At 40.2% G+C, this 27259-nt stretch overlaps 3 protein-coding genes across 6 annotated transcripts; all 3 read left to right on the top strand.

Moving 5' to 3' along the window:
* Positions 1–1202: 1202 nt before the first annotated feature.
* Positions 1203–22079, top strand: hoxd3a (homeobox D3a). Of its 4 annotated transcripts, XM_036566880.1 has the most exons (5): positions 12320–12357; positions 12441–12582; positions 16786–16848; positions 19503–20042; positions 20447–22079. In XM_036566880.1, the coding sequence occupies exons 4-5, from the start codon at positions 19604–19606 to the stop codon at positions 21193–21195; spliced, it is 1188 nt and encodes a 395-aa protein (XP_036422773.1). In that variant the 5' UTR covers positions 12320–12357; positions 12441–12582; positions 16786–16848; positions 19503–19603; the 3' UTR covers positions 21196–22079. The 4 variants fall into 4 exon arrangements, with proteins under 4 accessions (XP_036422748.1, XP_036422764.1, XP_036422773.1 ...); XM_036566855.1 differs by lacking the exons at positions 12320–12357; positions 12441–12582 and adding an exon at positions 1203–1307; XM_036566871.1 differs by lacking the exons at positions 12320–12357; positions 12441–12582 and adding an exon at positions 4169–4297.
* On the top strand, positions 4138–10002 carry hoxd4a (homeobox D4a). Its single transcript, XM_036566893.1, has 3 exons — positions 4138–4297; positions 8037–8583; positions 8984–10002. Exons 2-3 carry the CDS (start codon positions 8115–8117, stop codon positions 9283–9285), a joined length of 771 nt encoding a protein of 256 aa, XP_036422786.1. The 5' UTR covers positions 4138–4297; positions 8037–8114; the 3' UTR covers positions 9286–10002.
* A 3655-nt stretch (positions 22080–25734) lies between the features above and the next one.
* On the top strand, positions 25735–26792 carry LOC118810238 (homeobox protein Hox-B1-like). Its single transcript, XM_036573846.1, has 2 exons — positions 25735–26280; positions 26427–26792. The coding sequence occupies exons 1-2, from the start codon at positions 25803–25805 to the stop codon at positions 26732–26734; spliced, it is 786 nt and encodes a 261-aa protein (XP_036429739.1). The 5' UTR covers positions 25735–25802; the 3' UTR covers positions 26735–26792.
* The last annotated feature ends 467 nt before the right edge of the window (positions 26793–27259 follow it).

Here is a 27259-nt window from a genome sequence, read left to right on the forward strand (position 1 = left end):
GGCAACTGAAGAGGGAATTTAGGCTCAGATTCTCTCTTTTTTCCAGTCTGGAGGAAAAAAGAATAATAATAGCAAAGGAGAAGGTTTCTTTCTCACACACAAAGCCGGACCTGCGCCCAGCAGCGGCGGTAGCAGCTCCAGTGAAAATCGAGAAGGCGAACGGAATTGCTTTAAAAACCGAACACCCACAATTTCGCAGGAATGAAAGATTTGCAACCACAAAAAATAAAACTCTCCGCCACCACTCTATCCGTTCTTCCTCCACAGTTTCAGTCTCTAAAATTCCTGTTGGTATTTGCATTATTTTAAAATCCACACGCTCCCAAATCCAGGCCATATTCGATTATTTACGTTAGTAATGTCATTTCATCATTTCACATGTGAAGATTAAAATGACCATCAAAAACGGTTTTCAGGCGTCACTTAAAAGTATAAAGCTTTTTTTTTTCCTTCGACCGAGTTCTAGCTGAATAACAGCTGTGAGCTGCAGTTAGAAATAGATGTGCATATATAATTCGTTAATTCGTTTCTGTAGTCCACATTTTTATTGACACATAGAACACACTAATATGATGTGTGTATATATATGTATATATAGTATCCGTCATACGTATCACACCGAGAGAAAAAGATTAGAGAACAACAGAGAGAGAGAGAGAGAGAATTTGATATGAATGTAAAACCAGGGAGTATTTTTTCCACTATCTACGCCAAGTGCTGCATTTTCTCTGCCCTATAAGTCAGCAAAAAAGTCTGAACTACATTTTGTCTATTTCTTTTTGTTTTTTCCGCAGTAGAAACAGAGAGCAGAGAGCACAGCTTTCCACCATTATGCGCAAAAGCCAGAGGGTTTGCAGCAGCCCCGAATTCCTTTTTGTTAGAAGACAATTTACAGCTTGGTAATAGACCTTTTTATGGGCCTGTATCGCCTGTCATTGGATGCCACTGGTCATGTGCAGGAGGCAAGCGTCTTCATGGCCCCCTTTTCCTGATTTCTCCAGCGATTTTTTTTCCGCATTCTGCAGCTAAAGCGTCCTAACCCAAACACTTATTTCTCTCCTCGCATTTATATTTTATATAATGATCAGACTTACACAGTGAAGTACACGCACAGTCAGCGAAGGGCCTCTATAGCTTCAGCAGTGCTAATATGTGCTGTCAGGCGCTTCATAGCTGCTCCTTGTGCAGAATCTTTAAGGAGAGCTGCTGTACCGCTCGCTGCTGTTACACAACAACAAGCAGAAGACTTCAGACAAGCCGCAGACGGAGGAAAACGGAGGAGGACATGGATTATCCGGCTGTGTTTGGTAAGTGTATATTTTATAACACATTATTCTGGTCTAGGTAGGACCTCTGATTCACTTAGACAGGTCAGGCATGCTGTTCAGAGAAATTGCATTAATAATCCCTAATGACAGCAACGTTAGATTAGCCAGTAAATAACATTCGATGGTTTCGATAAACTAAATATGAAAGAATCGAAATAAACGACTTCCTACAGAGTTTTATGTTTGTAAAGTGTAACATGACGGTTATACAGAACAACATAACATGACTGTTACAGTGATTTACAAAGAAGACTGTTTCATTATCTAATTTCTCATATAATGCCAACATCTACTATTATGATCCACTTTTTTACTATTTATTATGTAACATTAATTTGGAGACTATTGCATGTCACATGACCTGAACAGAGATAGCTTAAACTGTGTGCGATGTAAAGCATTTTCCAATGTGATAAAATATAAAGCAACCCATTTGGTTATTATTATTATTATTATTAAATAATAATAATAATAATAATAATAATAATAATAATAATAATAATAATAATAACAACAGACGACATCACTGCAGATTTACTTATTAATTAATGTACAACTCCTTTGCATTTCCTTTCTCACACTTAGATTCAGAAACTGTTTATTTGTGTGTGTGTTTTTTAACAATTGTTCAATTCTGTGACAACATTATTAACACTGGTGTTTGACGTTTGGCTACAATATGATAACTCTAATGTGACAACTTGCTGATAGCTACGTCTGCATGTAATGTCAGCCTAATATGAATGAGTTTTTCGTTGTGTATGTGCCAGACGCTGGAATACACAGTGAAGTGCTAAAAAAGGTGAAAAAGAAAGGAAACTGTGCACTGGTTTAATATATGCCTACCCATTGGTGAGAATGGTGCAGTTCTGTGGGCAGTTGTGAGCTGCCTGGAGATGGGGGCTGCGGAACAAAGACAGTATTTCACCACTGGCTGACAGGCAGCTGCAAAAGTATTTACAGCCTTACTGCAATGCGGCAAGAGAAGCAGAGAAAGGCGCATAATCAGAGGCCTGCTAGCTAGCACACAGCTAGAAACGCATTACATTCGCTTTCTTTCCAGTATACAAGTCCATAGCGTTTTAATTTATTACTGATTATTGAAAATGTAATGTAATGTAGCGCTAACCGTAGAAACGTATTTATTAACCGTCTGTGTGAAAATAAGCTACAAATATTGCTATAATTAACACATGCTCAGGAAAATAAATTTACTGAAGACTGTTATAAGTCTGTGCCAGCGTGATTCATAATACATACCGCTGAATAAGAGAGGTGTTCATAATCCTACAGCTAATCACCTAAAATACATTTTAAGCCTTCAAGCAAGATGTCTTTGGGTCTGAGGATCTGAATCTGATATGGATATTACTGTATTTAATATGTACACACACGTGCATACACTTACAAAATCAGTGCATATTTCCCTCTTAAAAATGCTGGATATTGGAAAGGAAATACGTAATTCCACATTTCATATACATGCTTCTTCTTTTCTCTTCTTTATTTTACAGCTGCTGTTGTATGTTATCCTAATGTGTCATGAAACCGAGAACTGATCCTTTTTCTGATACGAGATGTTTTATTTCGTTTGCAAAAATGACAGCTGATCAGCGCAATAGTAAAGACTGCACTTCTGCATATGATATCAAACAGCACGTTCAGGTGTCTTATTATCAGGCTTACGCCATGCCTAAGGAGGGAAAAAAGCCTAGACTGCAGTTTGCCATGCGCCAAAGGCACACAGCAGTACCCGTACGAGCCGACAGACGGCACTGTTGTCCAACACTCTGAGACCTGCCAAGGCCTCTGCGTCGTTTGTTTCCGAGGTCGTTTCTGTAAATTGTGGTTGGCTGCTGGAGGCATGTGACCCTGCTCAGCTTTTTGTCTTGAAGTGTGATAGGAAATATAGTGATATTCATTTCAAACCACGACCTTTAAACATAAAAGTTGACTTAAATGTGCCTTACTTGATATAGGCTAAGGTAGTCACGGCTCAATAAAAGGTGTGGGATTTCAAAACAAAGCCTAAGTAAATATTTAATTTCTTCAGCAAATCCTCATTTTGCTAAATGATTTTTGATTATCTAAATCATTCTAATATATGTATATATTGGGCGCATTTGTGTGTTAGCAAAGTAGGCTTTGCTCAGCTTTACTAAGAGAGCTAGAATAACAAATAGCTAAAATAATAAACCATTTTACAATGGTTCAGTGATTTCAGTGTGGATGAGCTTCTGTAAGGTTTTAAACTCTCGTCTCTAAAATAAAGCCTTAAATATCAAAAGATATGTTCAAATCCATTTGGCTTTTTATGAAGGCGAGAAGTCGACATATGGGGCTGCAATGTGCAGTTCAAAGGTTCTCACGTTGGCCGCAGCGCGGTTCACCCCAGGGATGCGTTTTATTGCTTTATTGCCTTAAAATTACAGTGAGAAAAACACTCACAGAAGTTCACACGTCAGACTGCTCAAACGCACCTCATTTGCTCCGGGGGGAAGGGCTACGGCGACGTAAGTAGAAAAATGAAGGAATTATCACATTCAAAATGTCTTCTTTTTTTGGCCAAGTGCGTGTAGCTACTATTACTTTGGATTCTTGAACAATAACTTTCTTCCTCCTCCCATAGAGAGAAACGTTTTCCCCTCAGAGAGCAATGAATGCTTTTATTTCCTCCTGACATCAGTGTAATCGCCATTATTGAATAAGTGCAACTTTCAGGGTTATTTATGGCACCCGCGCGCTGTCATGAATGGCTGTGGGGAAGCACGTGATACCATTAAACTTTGTTTTATGGCCAGGGAGTTGACAAGCCAAAATATAATTCACATTGTATATTAGAAAGGCCTTGCAGACGGTTTAGAAAAGGTCCCAGTCTCAGTGCGGAGCCTGAATTAGCCCTGGTTTTGTTCTGATCATGGATATATTCGCTTATCGGCGTGCTCTGCGTGCTCAGCCGAGCCCTCGAGGTAAGACCGCTTCCAATACGTGTCACTGAACTTGTGCTGGGTTGAACTGGGTCACTCCGCTCGGTGTGCTTTCCCTCCATGTGTGTGTCTCGCAGTGCGCTGCTGGTTCGGACTGCTCGTTTAAACTCGCTCTTTGTGGTATGTTAAGACTGTTAAGACTGGTTGAGTGACTACCAAGTAGAAATAAACGCGGTGTAATGAAAGTGACGTAGCGTAATTGTAGTTTAGTAGTTTTGGTGCCACGTTGTGAGAGAGAATGACTGTACCGGGAGAGTGCTGCCTCACCACCAGATCCTGATCTTACATATATATATATATATATATATATATATATATATATATATATATATATATATATATATATATATATATATATATATATGTATGTGTGTGTTAAATAGATATGGACAGAGAGATAAGAAACTAAATGATTGTGCTTTTTGCTTGTTTTGTTTGTTTTTGTGTGGTTAAAATGAATCCTGGCATGTTACTTTACGGTCAGTGAAGTGGGCAGATTTTTAGTGCTCATATTTTGTAATGGGCTGTGTTGCAACTGCTAAGATGTTATTTTTCACAGAACTAAAACTGATAAAAGTACTGATCTAGTGATGTGAAAAATGTCTCTCGGGTTCATGAAGAAAATAAACTAAACTAGAATAAACGAAATTTCTTATATTAGTAAACAAAAGCTTCTAAAAATGTGATATAGTCTGTATAACAAACCTTAAAGGTGAGCCATTTTCTTTATTCTGATAGACATGCTCTCTAGCGCCCCCGCACCGAGAGAGGATGCATTTAGTCAAAAAACTGCTCAACACATTAAAAAGCAAAATGTAACAGTGTGCTAAAATGTTGAGGTTAAAACATAATATTTTTTCTCATTATTAAAAAATAAAACTGCACAATATCACTTATTTAAATATATTTATTTTTAAATAAATTTACGGCGCAATAGGGAATGGGCCTTAAGCTTGGCATTACATAACCTATACTTTTTATTCGTACTAATTTTTGCATGAAACACGGCCTATCTCCATATGCACAAGTTATTTTCATGAAAAAAATGGAACGAATACTATAAAGAGCAAGAATGGGCATTTTACAGCATTTAACACCGACATCGGCGCAGTTTCGTTTATTCCAGAATAAACTGCAGTGTGTTTGGGTTTTTTGAGCTTTAGAAGCTGCCCGCCGAAAAGTGAAACCACATAACGCAATGGCTGTAAATCATGAATTAGGTTTATCTGTGCAGCCTATATTTAGGTATGAAAATAATGAGTTTATAAATCATTTTTTAAAAAAATGCAAATATGGAAATGCACACAATTTATAAGAAAAAAACAGGGAAGAGTCAATGAGTAAAAACTCTAAACTAGCTCCTCTATATGATGTCACATAATCAACTCCCCCGTTTTTGGAGTAGCATTTGATTTCGCTGCGTATGGATTTGAAAATAAAGTGAGATTTTTGATAAAGAAATGCGGCTGCTGTTAAATTTTAAGCCAGAGGTCATGAAGAGCGGTGGCTTCTCTATTCTTTTGTTCATCAGTAACTCGGCTTTGACCCGCATGAAGAAGTCGCGAGGGAAGGTGAACCGCAGGTCAAGCTGTCTAACATATATTAAAATGCAAAACGCTTTGAACAGCTCACCTCCAATCACTTATCTTCTCTGAAGCAAGTATCAGCTCTACAGAGGCACACAAATGAAATGAAAGTGATAGAGACTGTGTCTGTAAATAAAATAAATGTACAGAAATGATCAGTTGGGGTTCCGAAAGTTAATTACCAGACATTGTATTTAGAATAGATTCATTCAAATTAGGCTGGGTATATATTTTAAATAATTACAGTCTGGCTATTTTTCCTTTATGATCTGTGTAGTGACAACCAGCTATACTCCAATGTGAACATTAGAAATCCTCCATAAATGGAGCGCCGTCTTGCAGCAGCGAAAATACAGCTCAGATTCAGTCTAAGTCAATTTTCACGTATTTGGAATCCAACTATTCACAATTGAAATGAATTCTATTTCAAAATAACTCTTCTCTTATTTTCTTCTTGCGCGATTCTGTGGTATCTGGCTCTCGTGGCGGGAAGCGAGAACACCGGAACACTGGAGATGGTTATGGAGAGGTCATGCAGAATTCATGAACTTTAGTGCTCTTCCGATGCTGCTGTCGCTGCGCTCAAAAATAATGAAACTTTGTGATGTGTGTTGTAAATGATTTCGGTTGACCTCTCGGCCTTTAGTCATTTACTTATACGTGTCCACTCAGTGTTAAAAGTGGACAGTGGCTAAGTGAGACCGCCTGATTTACTTTACTGGTATGGAAACGTAGCATATGTGAGTAGAACAGTCCTTCTATCCTCATATTAATCGATACACATTAGTCTAATATAATGACATGATAAGTCGAATGATAAGTGAAAGACTGGTTATAATTGACTGAGCTTTTTAATTGATGTGAGTGAAGCAGGGTGTGTTGTGATAAAAAATATATATATATTGCCAAAAACTGTATGTATGCATGTTACTTTTTGACTGTATAATTAGACCAAATTGAAGTTTGCTAATTGATGAATAAAGCTGTCCGTAAATGCAAGGTTTCGTGATCGATAATGACTTCTCTGTCTTAAAGCATTGTCAGTGAAGCCTTAACAACAAGCAGAAATTGGACCTTTTTATCCCGTCGTCTATATATACCCTGTAGAACCGAATTTGTGTGAAAAAATCACAGTCACAGATTCGATTCTAGGGGAGTATATGGTCGATGCAAAAACTTCGAATAAACTCAACTTTTGATTTAACGTTTAATTAAATATCAGAACAGTAAAACAACATAGTCGCACTTGTAGTTTTGGACAGATGCATATATGCTCTATAGAACATTCAGGCTGGTAAAATGTAGATTGGTAAAGTTCTCCATGCAGAATATAATATCTATAATATTCGACACCATCATGAAAAAGAATGCACTTTAGTTCCTGATAAAGTCGCTTGCCTTACATTAGCATGTCCTCATTTAACTGAGATTCGGAGATGCCCTCTTTCGCCAGTGACCCCTTTAAGGTTACTGTGGCCTTAAGTGCTATTTCCATTTTCATAAGACACAGAATATGAAGCTTGAAATCGGTACACGGGTAAGATATTGTGTTTTATGCTGGAAAAAAACGTGAACTTATCCATGTTATGTGCCATGCTAGTGTAAACCAGAGGCTCTCCACGCTTCAGCTCTGTATTATTTAGAGTTTGATTACTGATTGGCACACGGCATTGATGGCGGGCCACAGCAGTGAAAAGCACTGGGACGATGAGAGTCCTGTAACTTTTGAATGACCTCTTCATCACAAAGACGGTCTCCATCAATTGTCTCCCGGCTTTATTCGCCCCTTTTTGTGCCTGGGGTCGTTTTGTATCTCCTAATTGTTTACCAGTCAGAATCCCTGGCTTGAGTTTGATTTACTATGGTTGAATATTAATCCTGCAGATGGAAATAGACATCTATAGTAATGTGCATCTTTGTTATGTGTATATATATATATAACCTTTCAACATGATAACTCACATGTTATGCTTTGTTCATAAGCACTGGAAAAGTTCTAATTAATGGAGCAATATATTGCATGCATTGTCAATTCTGCCCCGCTACATTTTGTGTTTCATCAGTCCTAATTGTGATATTTTGCGAAGTTTGTGAAATTCGCTGCTAGGTGTGTATGACTTCTTCTGCGTTAATAGGCTTCCTTCACCTCGATTGGCCGAGCTGGTCACATGGGTGCCCAACTTTATTCAGTTGACAGCAAGTAGGAGGGCTTTATGGAGGGAGGAAAAAAAGACAACTCGAGAAAAATTAGTATTTTCTACCTTCAGAAATTAATGGCCATGAGTTCGTACATGGTAAACTCCAAGTATGTGGATCCAAAATTTCCTCCCTGCGAGGAATATTCGCAAAACAGTTATATACCTGAGCAGGGCTCGGGCTATTACAGTCCATCGCAGGACACTGATTTCCAGCATCCAGGGATCTACTCACGGTCAAACTACTCGGAGCAACCCTACAGTTGTAACACTGTGCAGGGCTCAACGGTACAGCCGCGGGGTCATGTGCAGGACCAAGCCAGCAACCCCAACTCTTTTCCCGCACAGACCGAACAGTGTTCCCCGGTCCAAATATCCGGCCCGAGGACTTGTGGCCAACAGCAAAACACAAAGAACCAGAACGGGATACAAAGCACGCAGCCTGCAATAGTTTATCCCTGGATGAAGAAAGTCCACGTTACTACGGGTAAGATTCACTCTCTTTCCTGTCTGTTTCTGGACCGGCCGAACTCGGCGATATAAACCACGCTAAAAATCACTCCGTGAAATATTTATGGGTTCTTCTGAAGGGGCCGCCAATTACACTAGTCATAAATTTTTATTGCTTAGGAAATAGGCCGCTGGCTGAATGGGCTGCCTCTGCGCTATTGAGACGTCCACTTGGACTATTGAGTTCTATTATTTATTCATGAAAATCAGTGGAATATCTCAGTGAAAATGTAATTTTGAATTGCATTGGCTATTTTTTATTTAAAACAAAGCGGAATCGCGTGCAGATATTCAGCGGGGAAAGCCGCATGTGGGAGCAGGGCTGTTTTCTTAACTGGGTTCACTTGCTCACCCAAGTGTGTTTTTGTCTTTTCCAGTGAACCCAGATTACACAGGAGCGGAGCCCAAGCGCTCCCGGACAGCCTACACCAGGCAGCAGGTTTTAGAACTGGAAAAGGAATTTCATTTTAACAGGTATCTGACCAGACGGCGCCGGATCGAAATCGCGCACACCCTGTGTCTCTCTGAGCGACAGATCAAAATCTGGTTTCAGAACCGGAGAATGAAATGGAAAAAAGACCACAAACTGCCCAACACGAAGGGGAGGTCGACGTCGGCAGCAAACCAGCACGCAAAACACGTTCAGAAGGACAACCAGACAGATATCACAACTTTATAAGCGAAGTGGAGCGTTCAACTCGCTCCTGAAGTCCAGACGAACTGTGTATAATAGACAATGCTTCATTTGCCTTTGCATGGTCTTAAAAGATGTCTTTTTTGACACCAGTGATATTTAATGTGAACCAGAAGCACACATCATTACCAAACAGTGTGAGTGGACTGGATGAGAGGACTGAAAGCTGAAATATCTCCATTTCCACCGTTGTAAGTATGAAAAAGAATAGGAGGGCATCACAACATGCTTCCCATGCTGCCATGAGGTATAGTAGATAATAAAGCTTGCCAAATCTATATAAAAGCACGGAGTTGTTCCTAAAGCTATTCTTCTTTATTAGATTTTCTCTTTCATTCATTCTTATCCCTGCAAATGCATTGCAGCAGGTTTACGACTAAGACCTGTGAATTTGTTAAATTATTTCTCTAAGGAAGAGCAGGTTTACGACTACGGCCTGTGAATTTATGCATTTGTTTTATTACTTTCGTACTCTAAGCTTCCGTTAAAGCTCACGGAATTACAAATGTCTGACCTATTTCTTACTTTCGCTTCACTAATTCTTAAATTTTGTATTAATCAGGAATACGGTTCACAAAAAAATCCATATTTACATAAGAATTCGAAAAATCATTCAGAAATTGGAATTTAGAAATTGCCCACAACGTCACAAAATTCAAAACGTTGCAAAATGTGAACCGTTAATTTTTTTTTTACAAATACTGGATACTTTCGAACGAACTGCTCTTTTAAAATGAATTAAACAGCCAGTGTGACTTTTTAAAATCTGTTAAATTTCGAAGCAAAAATCCCAGTGTGTTGACCATACTATTGGATATCTTTACGGCTATAAATCTCACTTGACAGTTTTGTAAACAGTGTACAATTAAAGAAGCTGCATATCTGTCTTCCAGATGTCATCTGAAATTCCTAAATAATAGTCCATTTATTGTTTCACTTACTTTTGCATTTCTAGATACACCTTTAGATCTTGAGTACTTTATTTATTAAATTTCAGAACGAGAATGCTTAAAATGTTGTGTTTATATTCTACGTGAATTTAAGTGATCGTTCCTTAAATCTATTACGTTCATTTATGAAAAGTGCGTTATTTTTATTCTATATATTTCTGTATTTTGTGCATATTTTCTACAAGCACATTTTGTAGTAAATGAGTAATAGAGACCATTAAGAAAAGGTTTATTCCCAAACCACTTCGCATACTCTGTTGAAGTAATAACATGCTGTGTACTGTTTGAAAAAAGGAAATAACTGCTCTGCCGTTTTTACGTTTGATTAAAAAAAGAAAAAGAAAATATTTTTGGCAAAAACGGAATGGGTCTGGGTCTGAAATGTGAGTCGGGCCATTCACGCCGTGATTAAAGATCGAATGTTCTACTGTCATTGTGGTGTCTTTGTCTTCTTGAACAAAACCCATGAGGCGCTCACACATCGCCAAGACGTCTTCTACTGAAGCCTTCACGTTGAGAGCACTGAAAAGGTATTTTTACAGAAGTTCGACAAAAGCCTTGCGGGCAGGTTCATCCAGAGGACACAGTTTCTGTTGCATTGGGCGCTTTTCAGCCGCGAGCACTGACCTCTACACCCCCTGACCCGCAAGACCTACAGGCCTTTCTCGCCCAGACGGTTTTAACATTCGGTTGCACCAGCATGGGAAACCAAAGAAGCAAAGAATTAAGTTATAAATAAATAAATAAATAAATAAATAAATACTTTACTTTCTTTACTACGAAAAGGGCATATGTAATCACACTTCAAATATAGGCATTCTGTCTATGTTTCACTTGGATGTTAACAGGAGTCTAGTAAATGTGGATTGAACAATCAACAGTAACCTAATTACAAAGGCAGGCCCTGAATTTCTCACTGAAATGCACACAGTGAGAGGCAGGTGTGCACTGAACGGCACCTCCGCACATTCACTGTCCTGTGTTCCAGATTTTGGGACTTTTGGCGACTTTACCTTAATGCAATTTTCAATACTGTGTTTGTTTTCACTATTGTGCGGCGAGGATTTTTATTTATTTATTGACTTATTGATTTTTGTCATGAGAAGAACCCCCCTAGATTCATTTCAGAGGTCGCATACATGCTTTCATGGATAGCCCTAAAAATACCCTTAGTGATTCCATAGTATTTGAGTCATACCTTTTGTCCTCCACTATTTGAGAAATTTGCATAAAGCTTTATTTTTTGTAACTTTGTCTTATGTGTGTCTGTTCTCTGTGTAGTCTCTCTTCTTTTTCATATCAGTACTTGTATATGTGTGTGAGGGGGCAGAGAGGGGGAGGGAGGCAGAGAGAGAGAGAGAGAGAGAGACACAGAGAGAGAGAGAGAGAGAGAGAGAGGGAGAGAGAGAGAGAGAGAGAGAGAGAGAGAGAGAGAGAGCATATAACAAGCTAAGGATAAAGAGACAGCAAGAGAACAGAGAAGGGCAGAAAATTATGCATGGGTATAAGGCTGGGTATCAAGCTTGCACGTCTCAAGTTGAAGGGTTGTCAGTTTTACCAGCGTCCACTAAAGTGCTCAAACAAGTTTCTTTATTCAGTAGCTGTAATGATATTTTTGTGCTTTAGCTTATCAAAAGCACAGGCTGGGCAAAATAAATCTTCCACAATCGTACAAAATGGTAAACACAAACACTAAAACTACAATCATTTAAACTACGGTCACTGATTTGCATCCAAATATAGTCAGGAATGAACGCGAGGACTGTCTTAAACACCCTGTGTGTTTTTTTTTTTTTAAAGCAACCATCTAAAAGCATGTTGCCCTTCAAGGTTACCAAATATGTGATCAAAGGTTAAAAATTCTGAAATTCCGGCCGGTTCTTTGAGGCATCTCTCAGTGTTGACCTACATGTACGAAGAGAAGAAATGGGAGCCATAGGCAGTTCCATTTGCAATGACACTGCGCCGGCTACCACCGCCGCTCTCACAATGGTCCTCAAAACGGCCATATTTGATTTCCAGCTGTTCGCAGAAAATGTCTTCGCCTAGCGAGACAGCCCGTTAAGATATATTAAACTGCGCTGTCGACATCCGAAGATAGAATTTGGTGACTATATGGTTCCGTTCTATATCTTTTTTTTCTATTCGACCACGTGATTGTCTAAATAATTAATGCAGCACGTCCCCTAGAAACACGGCGTCGTCATTAATCGCGAGGACTCTATCAGACTTGAAAACTGAAGAGATCCAAGAAAATAATATCCAAACGGTCCGGTACCCAACGCAACCGTAGACCGCACGGTTGTACAGCATTTCAGCCAATGGACGCTTGGTAGGTAAACATTTAAGATTCTTTTTGAGTAAGGTGGTGGATGAACATATCTGTCAGAATTTTGATAAATAGCGCCCTTTGATAAGTGCGCGAAGCTTCCTCGAGGACAGCCTGAAGTTGGAATAAGCAGAGTAATAACTCTTTCTTTTGTAGAAACCGTTACGACCACATCTAGGTCTGAACCTGCATTTACAGACGACCCTTGTGATTTTACCGTATGACGGTGGACTGTAGGCTGATTTAAACACTACCACTCTCAGTACAATGACTGCATTTGTGAATCGGAGATTTCAGGACAAGTGGAGAGGGGTTGGTTTGTTATTGCGCGGTCGTCAGGGCTTCACGCGAGGGCCTCTTAGTGATTTATAATCCGTCAAAGATGCGACTCTTCCCGGCTGGACTGGTGGCTGTTTGTTGGGATGCGGTGCTGTGTGTTTGGCGAGAAGACTGCAAAACAAAGGCTAACAAAGGCTAAACGCACCCCAAATAGTCAGGAATGAAATCTTTATTAGTAGGTATTAAGAGTATTTTTTAATTCTTCAAGTTCACTGAAGATAATTCAAACAAAAGCATCAACAACCAACAATCCCATAAACAAACAAACCAGAACACTGACGACGATCCAGTACAACAGACTTTTATTTGTATTTTATTTGTGATGGTGCGTAATGATGGTGAAATTATTCCGAAAAGTAGTACAAGTTGCTAGAGAGGAATGATGGAGATCTGCATCGCTGTAAATCATGCTCAGTAATTCCTGAAAGGGTGAGAGGCTGTTGGGGGCCGGGCGTGGACTGTAAATCTTTCACTTTTATTACCCCGTGAACATATGCTGCAAAGGGAGAGTACGCGCATTCTCTCCTCAGGACAAGATCCCGCTCGGCCGCCTTCCCAACTCGCTCCATCTCCATCCCTCCTGCAGCTAACCCACCATCCAGCACACTGGCTGGGAGCAACATTAATACACCGTAAACGTCAGAAATACACATTCTGAAAAATAAAGTACTAGCAATATTGCATAATAATTATTCTTGTATCGTAATTATTCTTGTATCGAAAAGATCTATCCTACATCAGTGTGCTGGTGGTACCAGAAGAACAGTAATGATTTTGATGAATCTCTCCAGATGACGGGGTCATACATTGCTGTCATTGCCTGAGCTATAATCGTCAAACAATATTTCGATGCTTTCTAAGAAGCTATTACAAACACATTTACGAAAGAAAAAAAGGGGTAAAAAATTAGGTACACCAAGACAGCTCTTTCTTTTTCTTACGTTTATTGCAAAGCACAATAATCTATAACGATATAAATGTATTATTATAAAATGTTATGTAACAAAATATAACCTCAATATTGTAATATAAGTGAACAAAAACAACCCTGTTCATCCACTGAAATATGTTTTCAAACATTTCACTTTCTCAGACTGTATTTTTTTTTGTTCAAATTTAGTAAAAAAAAAAGAGCATTTATTATTACCACAAACCTCTCAAGGAGGATAAATATGAAAATGAATACACTGATAATCTTCTCAGTGTGGGAAAAGGAGCAATTCTGGATAAAATAAGATGAGGGACTGGAGGGTAGCTTAGCGCTCTTGCTTTTAAAAATGGATTTGTGAGGTAAGGCTTGGTTGGAGTAGCAGCCTCAATCAGGACAATCTGCTATCCAGATCACGTGAACAAATATGCTTGTATTTTAAGGCAGCGCCTTTATTTGTCATGATAAAGGTTTCTCAAACCCCAATATCCTAATGTTGACTCAAACGGTGATCCTACTTCTGTAAACCTTCGCGTTTTTTTCCAGTGGGAGGTTGACTACCAGCAATTTTGTTCGTTTTTGGAATAAGGATACCTACTTGGCTTTTTATTGGTAGTTGAGTGAGTGGCTTCCATTCTTTCGGGAATACTGTCTGCATTGGTATATGGAAATGTCTGAAAAAGCGCAAGATCAGGTTTAGGACAGTACAGTGCACAGACAAAGGGTGAAGGATATATCCGAGGCACTGCAGGGAAAGATATTGAGACTGAGAAGCACGGCTGTATGATAAATTGATTCACAGGTAAGCAATTGCATGGCAAAACGCAACCTTTAACCATGAGCTTTACATTAAGGCAACAGTAAAAAAAAATATGATTTATTCCATTCAGAGCAGCTGATCTTTATTAATGCCGCCGCACCTTTAACTAAGCACAATTTAAGAACCTGAATACACGAATTCTGTGGAACTAGTTTACACTTTTGAGCAACCATGAGCACTTTCGAAAGGTTAGCCTGGACTGCATGTCTGATTCACACTTTTGACGCTGGATTTTAGCTGATTTTGCGATTTGACATAAAAAGACTAAACGCAAAGGGGAAAAGAAGCAGCGCAACTTCTTGTTCTGTCTCATAGCCTGCGAGATCGTAAATCACTTTAATTTGTTGTCTTATCCTCACAGTAATGTTAGACATGATATATGTGGTTTAGGACATATGCATTGTTAAGCAGCGATGCTACCATATTCAAATGAATTCAGTTGTTTTATTTCGGATTGGGATTTTTACAGATTGCAGGAAAGCAGTCATCTAAAACATCATCGCAACGTTTTCTAAATGGAACAATACAATCTCCAAAAATAGAAATAGCAAGGCTCAATTATTTTTTCATTAAAACAAAAGAAATAATAACTTATGAAAAAAACATCATTTTTTGCTGTAATTTAAAGGACTTTTTAGATAATCTACTATTATGCATAGCGTAATTAGTATGATATTTTAACTGAAATTACAAAGCCCGTTTAAAAGATAAGCTATTTGTATTGGTTTTGTGCCTGTCATTACAACATTCACAATGTCTTAAAGCAAAATCAAAAGAAACTTATTTCTTAATCTAAGAATAGATTAAGAATACATTTAATAAACTTAATAACATCTACATTTAATGAAATTGTACACATTTTTAATGGAACACTGTCATTATAACGTCGACTATATAAACAAAAGCACAGACGTCTTACGGATTTTAAACAGTTTATTTCCTGACTGCAGGACCAAAGTCGCTGTTTTGACTTAGCTCTAAAAAATACATTTTATGACCTTGGAGCACATGAACACCCTTACAGCTGTAGAGAAAAAGCCTCCGTCCATTTTGTCTCCAGAAGGCTTTGTAAGAGCGCGGCTTTGCACTTAGCAAGACAAGACAATAGCCTGCAATATAATATTTTTCGAAAATGAGCGACCAGACTTGGAAGAACATAGTTAAGAGTATTTAAATCTTAACCGAATCAGACTCCTATGCATATTTTAAGAGCTCCGCATCTTCAGTCCATTATTTTAACTAACCATTGTGCCATTATGCACACCAAACTTACCGTAACAATGCGTGGGCGAAAACATTGGAGCCTGAGAATGGCTGAGCTTGTTAAGCAACAGACATAGCAACGTTTATCCCATTAAGAAAGACTTTGAACATGAAGAACCAGCTTAAAATGTACCACTTTTTTCAAAGCTGCTAGGCATTTTTGAAAACGCAGTCCATATTAAAAAAAAAAAAAGCCGGGCGTGCAGTCCTCTTCCCACGGTTTTCTACTCCTGTTATATCCTCCCAGCGCCGAAAAGCAACTCGAGTCTTGTCTGGAGACCTAGCTTAGATGAAGAGCTTAAATATCTCATCCTCACGGGCTCTTTCGGTTTTAAAAACACTGGAGGAAAAGTTGTGCGGTGTGGATTGCTTTGTGACTTACTTGAGCCCCTTCCGCCCGTTGTTCATTAATCAGTGAGTTATTGCTGAAGAAGCCAAAGGTCATCCAAAAGGCTTATGAGTGCTAAATATTTTGGCCAGCTCCTCTTTGTGTGGAATCGCTTATGTCAGTTTTTTTAAAGCCCAGTTTTAACATACATATACAATTGTACATCCAGAAAAAAATAAAAGAAAAAAGAAAAGAAAAAAGGGGAAAGATAAAGGAAAAAAGGAAGCACACATTTAAAAATGTTTTTTTTTTAATTAAGATTTTGAATATGAGTCATTATATTGCTGTATTGTAAATATCAGAGCTGTATACAATAGCATGTGAAATTAGCCAAAGGACATAAACAGGACATATAGTTTTGCTCTATACCCTGTGTGGTAAAGACTGAAGACAAAACAAGCGGCATCCAGCAATAATGTAAAGTTTCTAGTAGACCTCAGTGATCAATGAATTGTTTTCATCCTCCAGGTCGTGGTCCGAATAATGAGGAGCGCTTGAGGGAGAAGAGAGAACAGTGCGATACACACTGCGGTGAGTAAATCTTTCCTTTAATGAAACACACAGGTCGCGCGGAATTTGATATTATTTCTGCACGTTATTATCAGATGCTGCATGTCTTCTTTTTAATATTTATCAACGGTAATAATCTAAAAGTGTACATGAGTCTAAACAAGCTAAAATAAAAATGTTCTGATCCCAAAAGACTTAACATCTATAGAAAAAAACAAACAAACAAACAAAATATTACGTACCTATTAAACAAGTATCATTATGTTAACTGAAACGTCAACTGGATGAAGCCCTGAGACATGCAAGAATAAAGGATTCGTACATATTTCACCCTGATGGGTGTTACAGCGTTGAATGTAATTTTATAGTTCTTCTCACATTTCTCTCAGTTTATCCAACACAAAACTACATGGCTTAAAACGCTCAGTGCTTTAAAAATCTATCTTTTTACTGTTGTAGGTGAAATTTCTGGTAAAAAAAGCAATACATAAGGCATATACATCTCGCACAAGAGCAGAGGATACGCATCTCCAGTCTTCAGGATTTCAGAACATGTTCTCCGCTTTTTTGCTTCAAGTCCATCATCCTCTTCGTAAAACTGTGAGATAACGCAGCATTACTTCATTTCAAGACAACGGTATCTTGTGTGCTGGGTGGACTGGACTGAAGGACTGGTTTTATAGTGGCGGCCTCATCGCTCTCACTATGGGAGAATAGCAGAGTAGGGCATTCTTTAACCCGGCCATCCTCCTACGCTTGGAGTTTATACTGCGGACTGTAGCACGTCTTTGGCAAGTGTTGTGCTTTACACTCCTGTGGTAGGCTCGTTTTTTTATTAGTTGGCCAGTCATAAATTCTGTGGGGGTCCGAGTGACAGGTGCATTGCTATGCAATGCGCGGAGCTTCAGGCCGTCTAATAACTACAGTATTGAGCTGTCCTGTCACACGTTAGAGTCATTTTGGTGTTGGTCCAGCTTAAAAGGGAAAGAAAATGATAATAAAAAATAAGGTTTATAAAGAGAAGGATTCCTAGTCCAGCCTACATGCTGAATTGTAAAGCACGCTGTGCCCGAACACGCTACAGGGCTGGAAGGAGCAGATTGCACCCGCGCATTTGCCATGCATTTGTGAGGTTATTAGCATAGCTCAGTGACCCTCCCACCCACCATCACCCATTCCCACAACGCACAGCGTCGGTGAGAATTGAGGAGCAATATCGCGCGCCTATATCATCAGTTAGGAAAGTTACATTAGAAGGTATAATGTGTAAAATGCATTAACTTGAAGCATCGCATTAAAGCAATAGTGCGGGATGATAAAAGTAGGCATATACATGATGATAAAAATGACACTAAACACTTTATATGAAACACTTCAGCAGTTTGAACAGGAGGAGAAGGAGAAGGCTGCCTTTGCCGTTATGATTTACAGCCCAGCCTTTGGGTGGTTCAGATAAAGTTCACATACAAGCAATGTGACAGCAACAAACGGACGGTATAAACACACAAAAGACGAAAAGGATGCAACAACACCAATTAAGCAGTTCATTTAAGAAATATTAAAATACACTGCGTAAAGGTTGCTTCAATTGAACTATCCAGCTTTTATGAATCCAATTACATATGGTATCAAGTTGCCTTCAACCCGACATCTAACCTGAGGCGGTTTCCAACATTTAGGCCTATAACTTCTCATCTTTGATTAACATCTGTAATACGATCTTCTGTGGCTAAAAATAGTAGAGTAGATCACGTATTTTCTTACTTTTATTTCTTTGTTTATTATATCCCTGGATAAAAGCACTCATACTTTGTGTTGAGCAATGAAATGGGAAAGAAAGGGATATTGTTCTTGCCAAAACTGCTGATTCGCCTTCTGCCTCCTTTAGACTGGGCTCAATAGGGAACTTTCAGAACTAGTTAAAGTTTAACCCTCTTGTTGCATTCTCGCCTGAGGTCCTGAAAACGAAAGGCTAAAGAGGTTGGGGAGGCAAGCACGCCAGAAGCCTTGTATAGATCTAAAAAGTCTGAAGAGGAGCTCAGGTGCATGATGGCGAGCTCACTCATAACGCCAGCCAAAAAAGCACCAATATGTAAGAAAATGTCTGAAACAAACGAGTGCTTAGGAGAGGTTCTTCTGTATGTATGAATGTGGAATCATTCCTTCAGCAGCCTCCACTTGTTTCCAGAGCGTTGAACAGGCTTCAAATTAATGGCTTTACGCGCGGATCCAGTAGAAAACTTAAGCAAGTTTTAACTTGACGCAACTTGACTCACTGTTTCTAACATATTTGTCAGGCATAAAGCTAAAGTTCAAATGTGGTGAAAACGTTTCAGTTAAGAGATGAGTGAAGTCGGAGAACGCCCAAATGTTCACGTGAAATCAGTGTCTTATCATAATGTATATTAATTCACCTCACCCCGAACAAAATATTGCATTTCTCTGCCTGCCACAGATACTATGAACTGTTTAAACAAGCAGCTAATCTTTTCTAGAATACGCCCAGAGCAGAGGCAGTGGAAAATGGATAAACTTGCCACCCAACATCACAGATTTGGAGGAAATGTTTGGCATTAAGATGCAGAGTAAAGAAGCACTGTGCACAACCAACATGGAAATTCGAAACTCTTCAGTCGTTACTGATATGATTTGTAATGTTGCTTGTCCCTTTGCAGGTCAAAGTATAGAGAAACAGTGGGAAGCCCCAGTCACGTGACAAAGGAGCCCATGCCATTGGACAAGGGTACAAAAGCCCTCGTAGTTTAAAATCTTCACAATGCAGAAAGCCACTTATTATGATAACGCTGGACTTTTTGGAGGTTACTCATACCCTAAGTCTGACTCGTATACGTATGGGCCTGCACACCAGTCCTACCCCACTTCCAGCATCGAGAATGACTATCAAGGCCCAATCTGCTCCATTCAAACTAGCACGGTGCGGCCGCCGGCGCACAAAAACAGCGACATCAGTGGCAGCTGTATGCGACCAAGTGGCAGCCAGGGCAGCCAACCAGAGAATGTTGGTGACCAGCAACAAGCGCCTCCTTTAGCAGCCACCTCGCCTAACTCCAACAGCACCACCACCCAGAAAAAGAAATCTCCCAGCAACAATGGCTCCAACACTGCCACCCCAGTCATCACCAAGCAAATATTCCCATGGATGAAGGAGACACGTCAGAACTCAAAACAAAAAAGCACCAACTGCACGGCTCCAGGTAGCTATACCCTGTGTGGATGTGGGGTGCGTGGGCGGGTGGATGTGTGCGTACAGCGGGGCTGTTTGTTTGGGCAGAGGAAGGGACCACTCCAGTTCATTAATGATGGTGTCTCAGATTCGCCTTGAGCGCTCACCAGCCTTATATTGCTTTCAGAGCACTAGAGGAGTGGGCTGCTTTGAAATAATTCCATCGATTACATATGACATGGCTAATCCCAAGTATTAAAATCAGTTCCTAGGCACTGCAATATGGATTGAGATGCCAGTCACTTTATGATAAATATAGCCAATCGCTTTTTTGATATGTTTCCCCATTCTGTTGCCTCTTTAGCCTTACTGCTCACAATGTAGTGACCCGAAAACTGTCGCTAAGCACTAAAAATGTTTATGTTACGTTTTCAGGAGAGACCTGCGATGACAAGAGTCCCCCTGGACCGGCCTCCAAGCGGGTGCGCACTGCCTACACCAGCGCCCAGCTCGTGGAACTCGAGAAGGAGTTCCACTTCAACCGCTATTTGTGCCGTCCCCGAAGAGTCGAGATGGCTAATCTACTCAATCTCACTGAGCGCCAAATAAAGATCTGGTTTCAAAACAGGAGGATGAAGTACAAGAAGGATCAGAAATCCAAGGGCATAATGCACTCTCCCTTAGGACACTCTCCGGACAGAAGCCCGCCGCTAAGTGGCCCCAATCACGTTGGATACTCTGGTCAGCTTCCAAATGTAAACAGTCTCAACTACGACGCGCCGTCGCCTCCGTCCTTTGCCAAGCCTCAGCAAAACATGTACGGCCTGGCTGCGTACACGGCGCCGTTAGGCGGCTGTATACCGCAGCAGAAAAGATACCCGGGTACCGAGTACGAGCACCACAGCATGCAGGGGAACGGAAGCTTTGCCAACGCTAATTTGCAAGGGAGCCCCGTGTACGTCGGGGGGAATTTCGTTGATTCTATGCCAGCCTCGGGCCCTATGTTCAACCTCGGCCATCTTCCTCATCCCTCATCCGCCAGTGTGGACTACAGCTGTGCCGCTCAGATCCCGGGCAACCACCATCACGGACCGTGTGACCCTCACCCCACATACACAGACCTCACCTCTCACCACGCTTCTCAGGGAAGGCTGCAGGAAGCGCCGAAGCTAACGCATTTGTAAGGATTTGGTGTGCGCGTGTGCCCAAGCGAAGTGTCGCTTTTTATTACCTCACAAGTTAAAAAAAAGTAATTTATATAACTACACTCCGAGAGAGAGACAGACATAACGTATTACCCCTGTACTATTATTGATATTACTATTACTGCTATGACTGTAATTATTTTTTAAGCTGTGGTCCATTTCTCTTGACTGTTGGAGATGCGCAAGAGTGTTTGTTGTCAGTCGTTTGAGATCTTGAGAGAGCAGTGCGCAATATGAAGGCAATTCATATCTTATTACTTGAAGGTAAGTCCTGTAGATTTTACAATATTAGACACCCATCTTTATAGGGATGGAATTTGTAGGGAAAAAAAGAAGAAATCATTGCCATTGTTAAGTCGTCTGTTTAGTCATTGGTACCTATGAATCTGTTCACACTAAAAGTGTCACTATTATTTATTATTTTCTTCTGAGATTGTATGGACAACATTTATCCCTATTGAGTATTTATTATTTATCAGTTTTGTAACGCACATTATTTATCTTTTCATGTGGACTATTTATATGGACTATTGTAGAATTTATGCATCAGAACTGAACAGACTGCGTGGGCTCTGTCATTCTCCAATTTCAAACAAAGTGATAATATGTGACTGGTGTATTTCTGTTTATTGTTTTTTTTTCCTGTATCAGAAAACTTAAAATCTGAAGACGACACATCTAAACATTTTGTTTTATTGCAATCGAGAACCTGGCACTTGACACTTTTTTTTTTGGGGACAATGCTTAAATGTTTTAGGCTAGCTTAAAAACACCAGCACGTCATTTTACCATCTTTGCCCTCATCACTCTTAACAAATATTATTTTGTAAGTGAACAGTCCACATACACAAACACACACACACTCAAATTGATGAAATGGTAACGATATGGAAATGTTATATTTTGTTGTGTTATACATTTTGTAAATAAAGTGCTTAAATTGAATGAGTGAGCTCATATCTGTTTTGGAATCATAAATCTATACGAATAAAGACGAGGATCACACGCGCTTTTCTAATAGCAGGTGATATTAGCACATTCCCACACTGAGTATCTCATCGCCTACAGGGGCAAGACGCCATTTTGAAATGATATCCATAGTAAACAAAGAAGGCTGTGTGGTTTTCACCAGCATCCAATTCCCGCGCCTGCGCGCCACCGCGACTCACCCTTCAGCAACAATAGGCTAACATAAACACCACTAACATATTAAGGATATCCCATGAAAAGTCCATTTTAACATTATATTATCAATATTATCCCACGTTAACGTTGATATAATTCATATGAAACACCTTGACTGTACATTTCCATCCATTCTGTGCTATGGTCATGTTTAATGAGCCACTAGTAATGCACGTAGAGAGACATTCAGGTGGTCCTTTAAAAAAAGCTCATGCACTCAGGTTCTTTAAGCATTAAAACACAAGGAACTAGACACTGGTGGTTGCTTTCCACTTTATTTCAACAGCAATTTCTAAAGGCTCGAGGCTTTGCAAATGCTTCTCTACATGAAGTCAAACATCTCCAGTCATGGCCACTAGACTACATATCATCTCTCAAACACCACTACACCACTGCACAAGTACTTCTACATTCGTGTTTTCCCCCCAAAAAAATTCACCTTATAATATGGTAATAAATAGTACTAAGACCAGAAGCACTGCTGCGCATTGCTAGCTTTACAGGCATGGCAAGTCTTCTCTAACTGAATAGCTCGCTTGCCCGCTTCCCCCTAGCGAGGCATTTCAAAGCTCATTAATCAAAAACTCGTCGCTTTCAGCCTCGCCACTGATTCCACCTCCTTATGAACAAAGCTTTTGCATTCCCAACTCTGGAAACACATTTCAAACTGTGAGAGGCCAAACTTTGTGCTGAGAAAAGGGGAACGTGACAGCATGCTGGCGGTAGGACCAGGGCATGGATGAGAGAGCGCTGGACATTTCTAAGCTACATGCTGGTGATGAGAGGCGCGCTGCTTTCCTCCGCAGAGGGTAGGTAAACTATATTCACAACTCATGCCGGACTGCTTAGAACACAAATCAAGAGTGCGTTATTTAAAAAGCTCAGGCATTTAGACGGTAAAGTTCGGTGTGATAGACAACTGTTACTGTGCAAACCAACACTGCCAGCAGCCTGAACAGTCAGCAAGCTTTTAAATGGAAAGCAAGCGTTTAAAATGACGAAGGAGTTTCGTAAGGAGTTTATTCTAAAATTGGGCATTTCTCCCGAGTTATTCGTTTCCCACGGTTACGTTTCGGTCGATGCGCAGTAATGGCAGCCATTTTCCTCCATCATTATAATGAATTGGCGTTTCTGCTATTTGCTCTAAATTCCCTCCCTCGGATAATACAAGCTCAGAAAATCGCCCAGCTAACCTTCTGACATCAGGAGAGAGCGCGGCTACTTGTGACAGGCAAGTGTTTTTTTAAAGAAAAGACAGTGAAATGACTACAATGCATGCTCTGTTTAAAACCTACAGGCTGCAGATTCACAAAAAAATGTGACGAGATGTCTAAAGACGACATTTGAGATCTTAGTGCTCTGTGCTTTTCCAAACTTGAAATAACATGTATATGGGCGTCGCGATAGTTTACTGTGGGCGCGTGAAAATGGAAATGAAAACGACTGTAACATTAATAATCGAAGTTAGGCCTATGAAGTATAACTTATTTTTGAGCTTCAGTTTAATGTAGACTTCTTTACCTTCTCACTTAAACTGATAAACACAGTTATACATTTATAGAGGTGAATGATAAAAGAAGACGACACATGTTCTTGTTCTGAAAGTGGCCTCATTATTGTTCCATGTTTTATTTAATTATATTAGTAGCTTATATATATATATATATATATATATATATATATATATATATATATATATATAAGCCTATGCTGAGCCTATTGCGTAAGATTATTTATTATTTCCAAACAGTTCCTGCAAAATGGTATTTAAATACATCATTACTATGTAAACCTATTGCACTTGCCCTTACAGTAACTAAACTATCCGCTCTTCTATTGGAGGGTTCCAATGTGTTAAACTGAAATAGGCTATCTGAAGCTTCCTGCTACCTTGTGCATCAGGGCATCAGGGATCTGAAGAACAGAATATATACAATGAGGCCTTAAAATATTAATAACTGGATAATCAGTATGACCTCACAGTTCCACATTATAGGCATCTTCGGTCGGGCTGCAGGCTAAGTACTGCAGGCTTTCAGACGTAAATGAAATGGCAGATCGATTGGCCTAATTCAGATGGCTAACCTAGATCTATGCTATATCGTTTCTGATATTTTTGCATTTTTAGTCCTTGTTTTCTTCTCAGTGTTCATGTCTCTCAGTCAGAGACCTTTTCTCATGGTCTGACCGCACAGCAAAGCAGCTCATCAGAAGTCTTTGTTGTAGGCTAAGCTGGTCGACTCAGGTGGTACATTTACTAGCCTGGCTAAAATTTCGCTGCCTAAACAGCTAGAATGCAAAAAGTAGCCAAAACCCAGTAGCACCTTACTGAAAAACAGTGCCAGAAAGGTTACAGAAAACAGTGCGCGGCTGAATCGGTTACTACAGCTGTCGAGAGTATGACGCAGCTTTAGATCATCAATCACTGATCGGGCACAATTTTCCTCGACAGCCGTTTCTTGGGGACACGGCCAGATGCGGCGTGGCCATATTACACCCAAAACGAGCCACATATAAACAACAACAACAAACAAGCCAAAGCAAACAGGGAGCAGAGCAATCACTGCCTATGACGTATAGCAGCTTTATAATATATAAGGTATTATTAATTTTGTTAACAGAGGACTATCTCTGATTTCTAGTGAGGCTGGTAAATATCTAAATATCAGATTGCAGCCAGTGCAATAAACAAACGCCTGTTGCAGAAGCACGTAAAATGCGTCTCCCTGCAGTGTGAGGAAAACATGAACCCCCTTTTTAGTGAAACAGCTCGTGCGTTCGAGTAGAAATGGTGTGGTTTAATTTCACTAGGCCGTTTAATGAGCTGTTAATATAGTACAGAGCCCCCTGGGCATGAGAGCTCCTAGTAGGTTAGCGGCAGCGAGTCAGTTTACAAAGCAAAACAACACAAAACAAAGCATGGAGTTACTTTCTGCTGACTTAGCTTACATTAACTGTTTTTCTCTCTCTCACATTAACTGTATAAAGGCTTATTCCGAACTGCAAGGGCTTTGTTTTATGAGGAATAAATAAATATAAAGGAATAAAACAAATTGTGTAGCAATATGTGTAGTAAAAACAGTTGATTTCAATAAGTAATATACAAAAACACACGGAAAGCCAAAAACAATATTCATTATTCAATATTCAATATTCATAAGTTTTAATATCTAATCCTCAAAAATGGACGCGTTATGGGCTCCGGTTGAAGCCAGTGCGCAGGGTCTGCTCACAGCCAGAAGGCAGGCCACACGTCCGTACTCCTGATTGGCCAGCAGGCAGAGGCCACGCCCCTCCGTAGTGGTGGCCATTATTTACATGTAGAGCCTCAAAGTACAGTAAGTCATGAAGACAAGCGGCAGTGGCAATCATTCACCCTGTAAACTGCCCGTCTCTAATAGATGCACCTAATGTCCTCGTGCTCAGACTGTTACTCAGGCGGAGACCTGACTTTCAGAGCGAAAGAATGCGAGGAGGAGTGCGAGGCTGAGCCTCTGCCGTCCACAGGAGAGCCCCGAGGGAGAGCAGCGCCCACTCCCCTGGATCACGATACTGACATCCATCTAACATCGGGTCTGGAGGCTGGGCTGCACTGGCCCGGCTTCGCGATCGGCCGTGCTGGACTCTGGGGGTGCTGCACAGAAGATGAGGACTCAGAGGTGCCCGAACAGTTCATGGTCCCCGCGCGCCCAGGCAGCGCGTCCTTTTGCTTCCAGGAGCACAGCCAAAACGGGACAACTCCACTCGCCTACATCAGTTCCCAAAGTTTTACTGCGTCTCAGGGCAACTGTTCAGAGGGCGCGTCTCGCTCACAGGACACGAGGGGTGTAGTTATTAACACGTTCGACTGGATGAGGGCTAAAAGAAAGGACACACAAAGTAAGTTTTGTATGGAGATGAGAACATGCTGGATGAGATATTCTAAGCTTACCTCGTTGTCTGGGTCCGGTGTTTTTAAATAGCCTGTGTATCGTGTCTATACTTTACCTCCATTTTCTTTCCTTTGTCTCTTCTTCACGTTACAGGTTGCTCACTGGCGTGTGAATTAACCAGAACCGCTACTGCGCGCACAAGCTTCACCACCCAGCAGCTGACCGAGCTGGAGAAAGAGTTTCACTTCAACAAATACATCAGCAGGTGCAGAAGGGCCGAGATAGCGAGGAACCTGCGCCTGAGCGAGACGCAGGTGAAGATCTGGTTTCAGAACAGACGGATGAAGCAGAAGAAGAGAGAGAAGGAAGGCCTGATGCCCCGCTGCTCCAGCCCGGACTCCCTGCCCCGCGCGCACCTCCTGTTGCGCGAGCTGCCGCCGAAAAAGTGCCTCTGTGCTTGAATTGAACTCATTCAAACTTTCCTGCCACTGAGCAGAATGCGTCCTCTCAGTTACTTGCTTGCACTGATTTTAATCATTTAATAATATTGCATTATTGCCTTATTAAGTAAGTTATTACTGCCTTATCACCGTGCCTCTTTGATCTTCAGTCTATTGATACTACGTGCCTCAGATATAACTTTTGAGTGCCTTTAAAAGCTGATGTAAATTATGTCTGCAGTACTGAAGTACTCACTTCGTTTACAATGCAATGCATTTTTTCCATTTATATACGTTTGCAAAGATTTGCTATAACCTTAGAAATGACTAAACAGTGTCTTAAAGAAAGCCTTTCAGTATGTAGATGCACTGTGTCCCAAACCTGTACTGTATATCTGTACTAACATTATGGTCATAATAAATGCAGAGAAATCATACGTACTGCTCATTAACTAATGCTAAGTAAATAAGAATGTCTATGTATGGAGTTCAGAATCATTAAGTGTTTCTAACCATGCTTATGATCCTTAACTCCATACCACACCC

The sequence above is a fragment of the Colossoma macropomum genome, unplaced genomic scaffold (genome assembly GCF_904425465.1).
Source record: "Colossoma macropomum unplaced genomic scaffold, Colossoma_macropomum, whole genome shotgun sequence".
NCBI lineage: Eukaryota > Metazoa > Chordata > Actinopteri > Characiformes > Serrasalmidae > Colossoma > Colossoma macropomum.

Bases quoted from the DNA above. Each gene is read 5' to 3' on its own strand.
- hoxd4a (XM_036566893.1), top strand. From the start codon at position 8,115: ATGGAGGGAGGAAAAAAAGACAACTCGAGAAAAATTAGTATTTTCTAC. The intron at 8,584-8,983 runs GTAAGATTCACT...TGTCTTTTCCAG, and splicing joins GAAAGTCCACGTTACTACGG to TGAACCCAGATTACACAGGA.
- hoxd3a (XM_036566855.1), top strand. From the start codon at position 19,604: ATGCAGAAAGCCACTTATTATGATAACGCTGGACTTTTTGGAGGTTAC. The intron at 20,043-20,446 runs GTAGCTATACCC...TTACGTTTTCAG, and splicing joins CACCAACTGCACGGCTCCAG to GAGAGACCTGCGATGACAAG.
- LOC118810238 (XM_036573846.1), top strand. From the start codon at position 25,803: ATGCACCTAATGTCCTCGTGCTCAGACTGTTACTCAGGCGGAGACCTG. The intron at 26,281-26,426 runs GTAAGTTTTGTA...TTCACGTTACAG, and splicing joins TAAAAGAAAGGACACACAAA to GTTGCTCACTGGCGTGTGAA.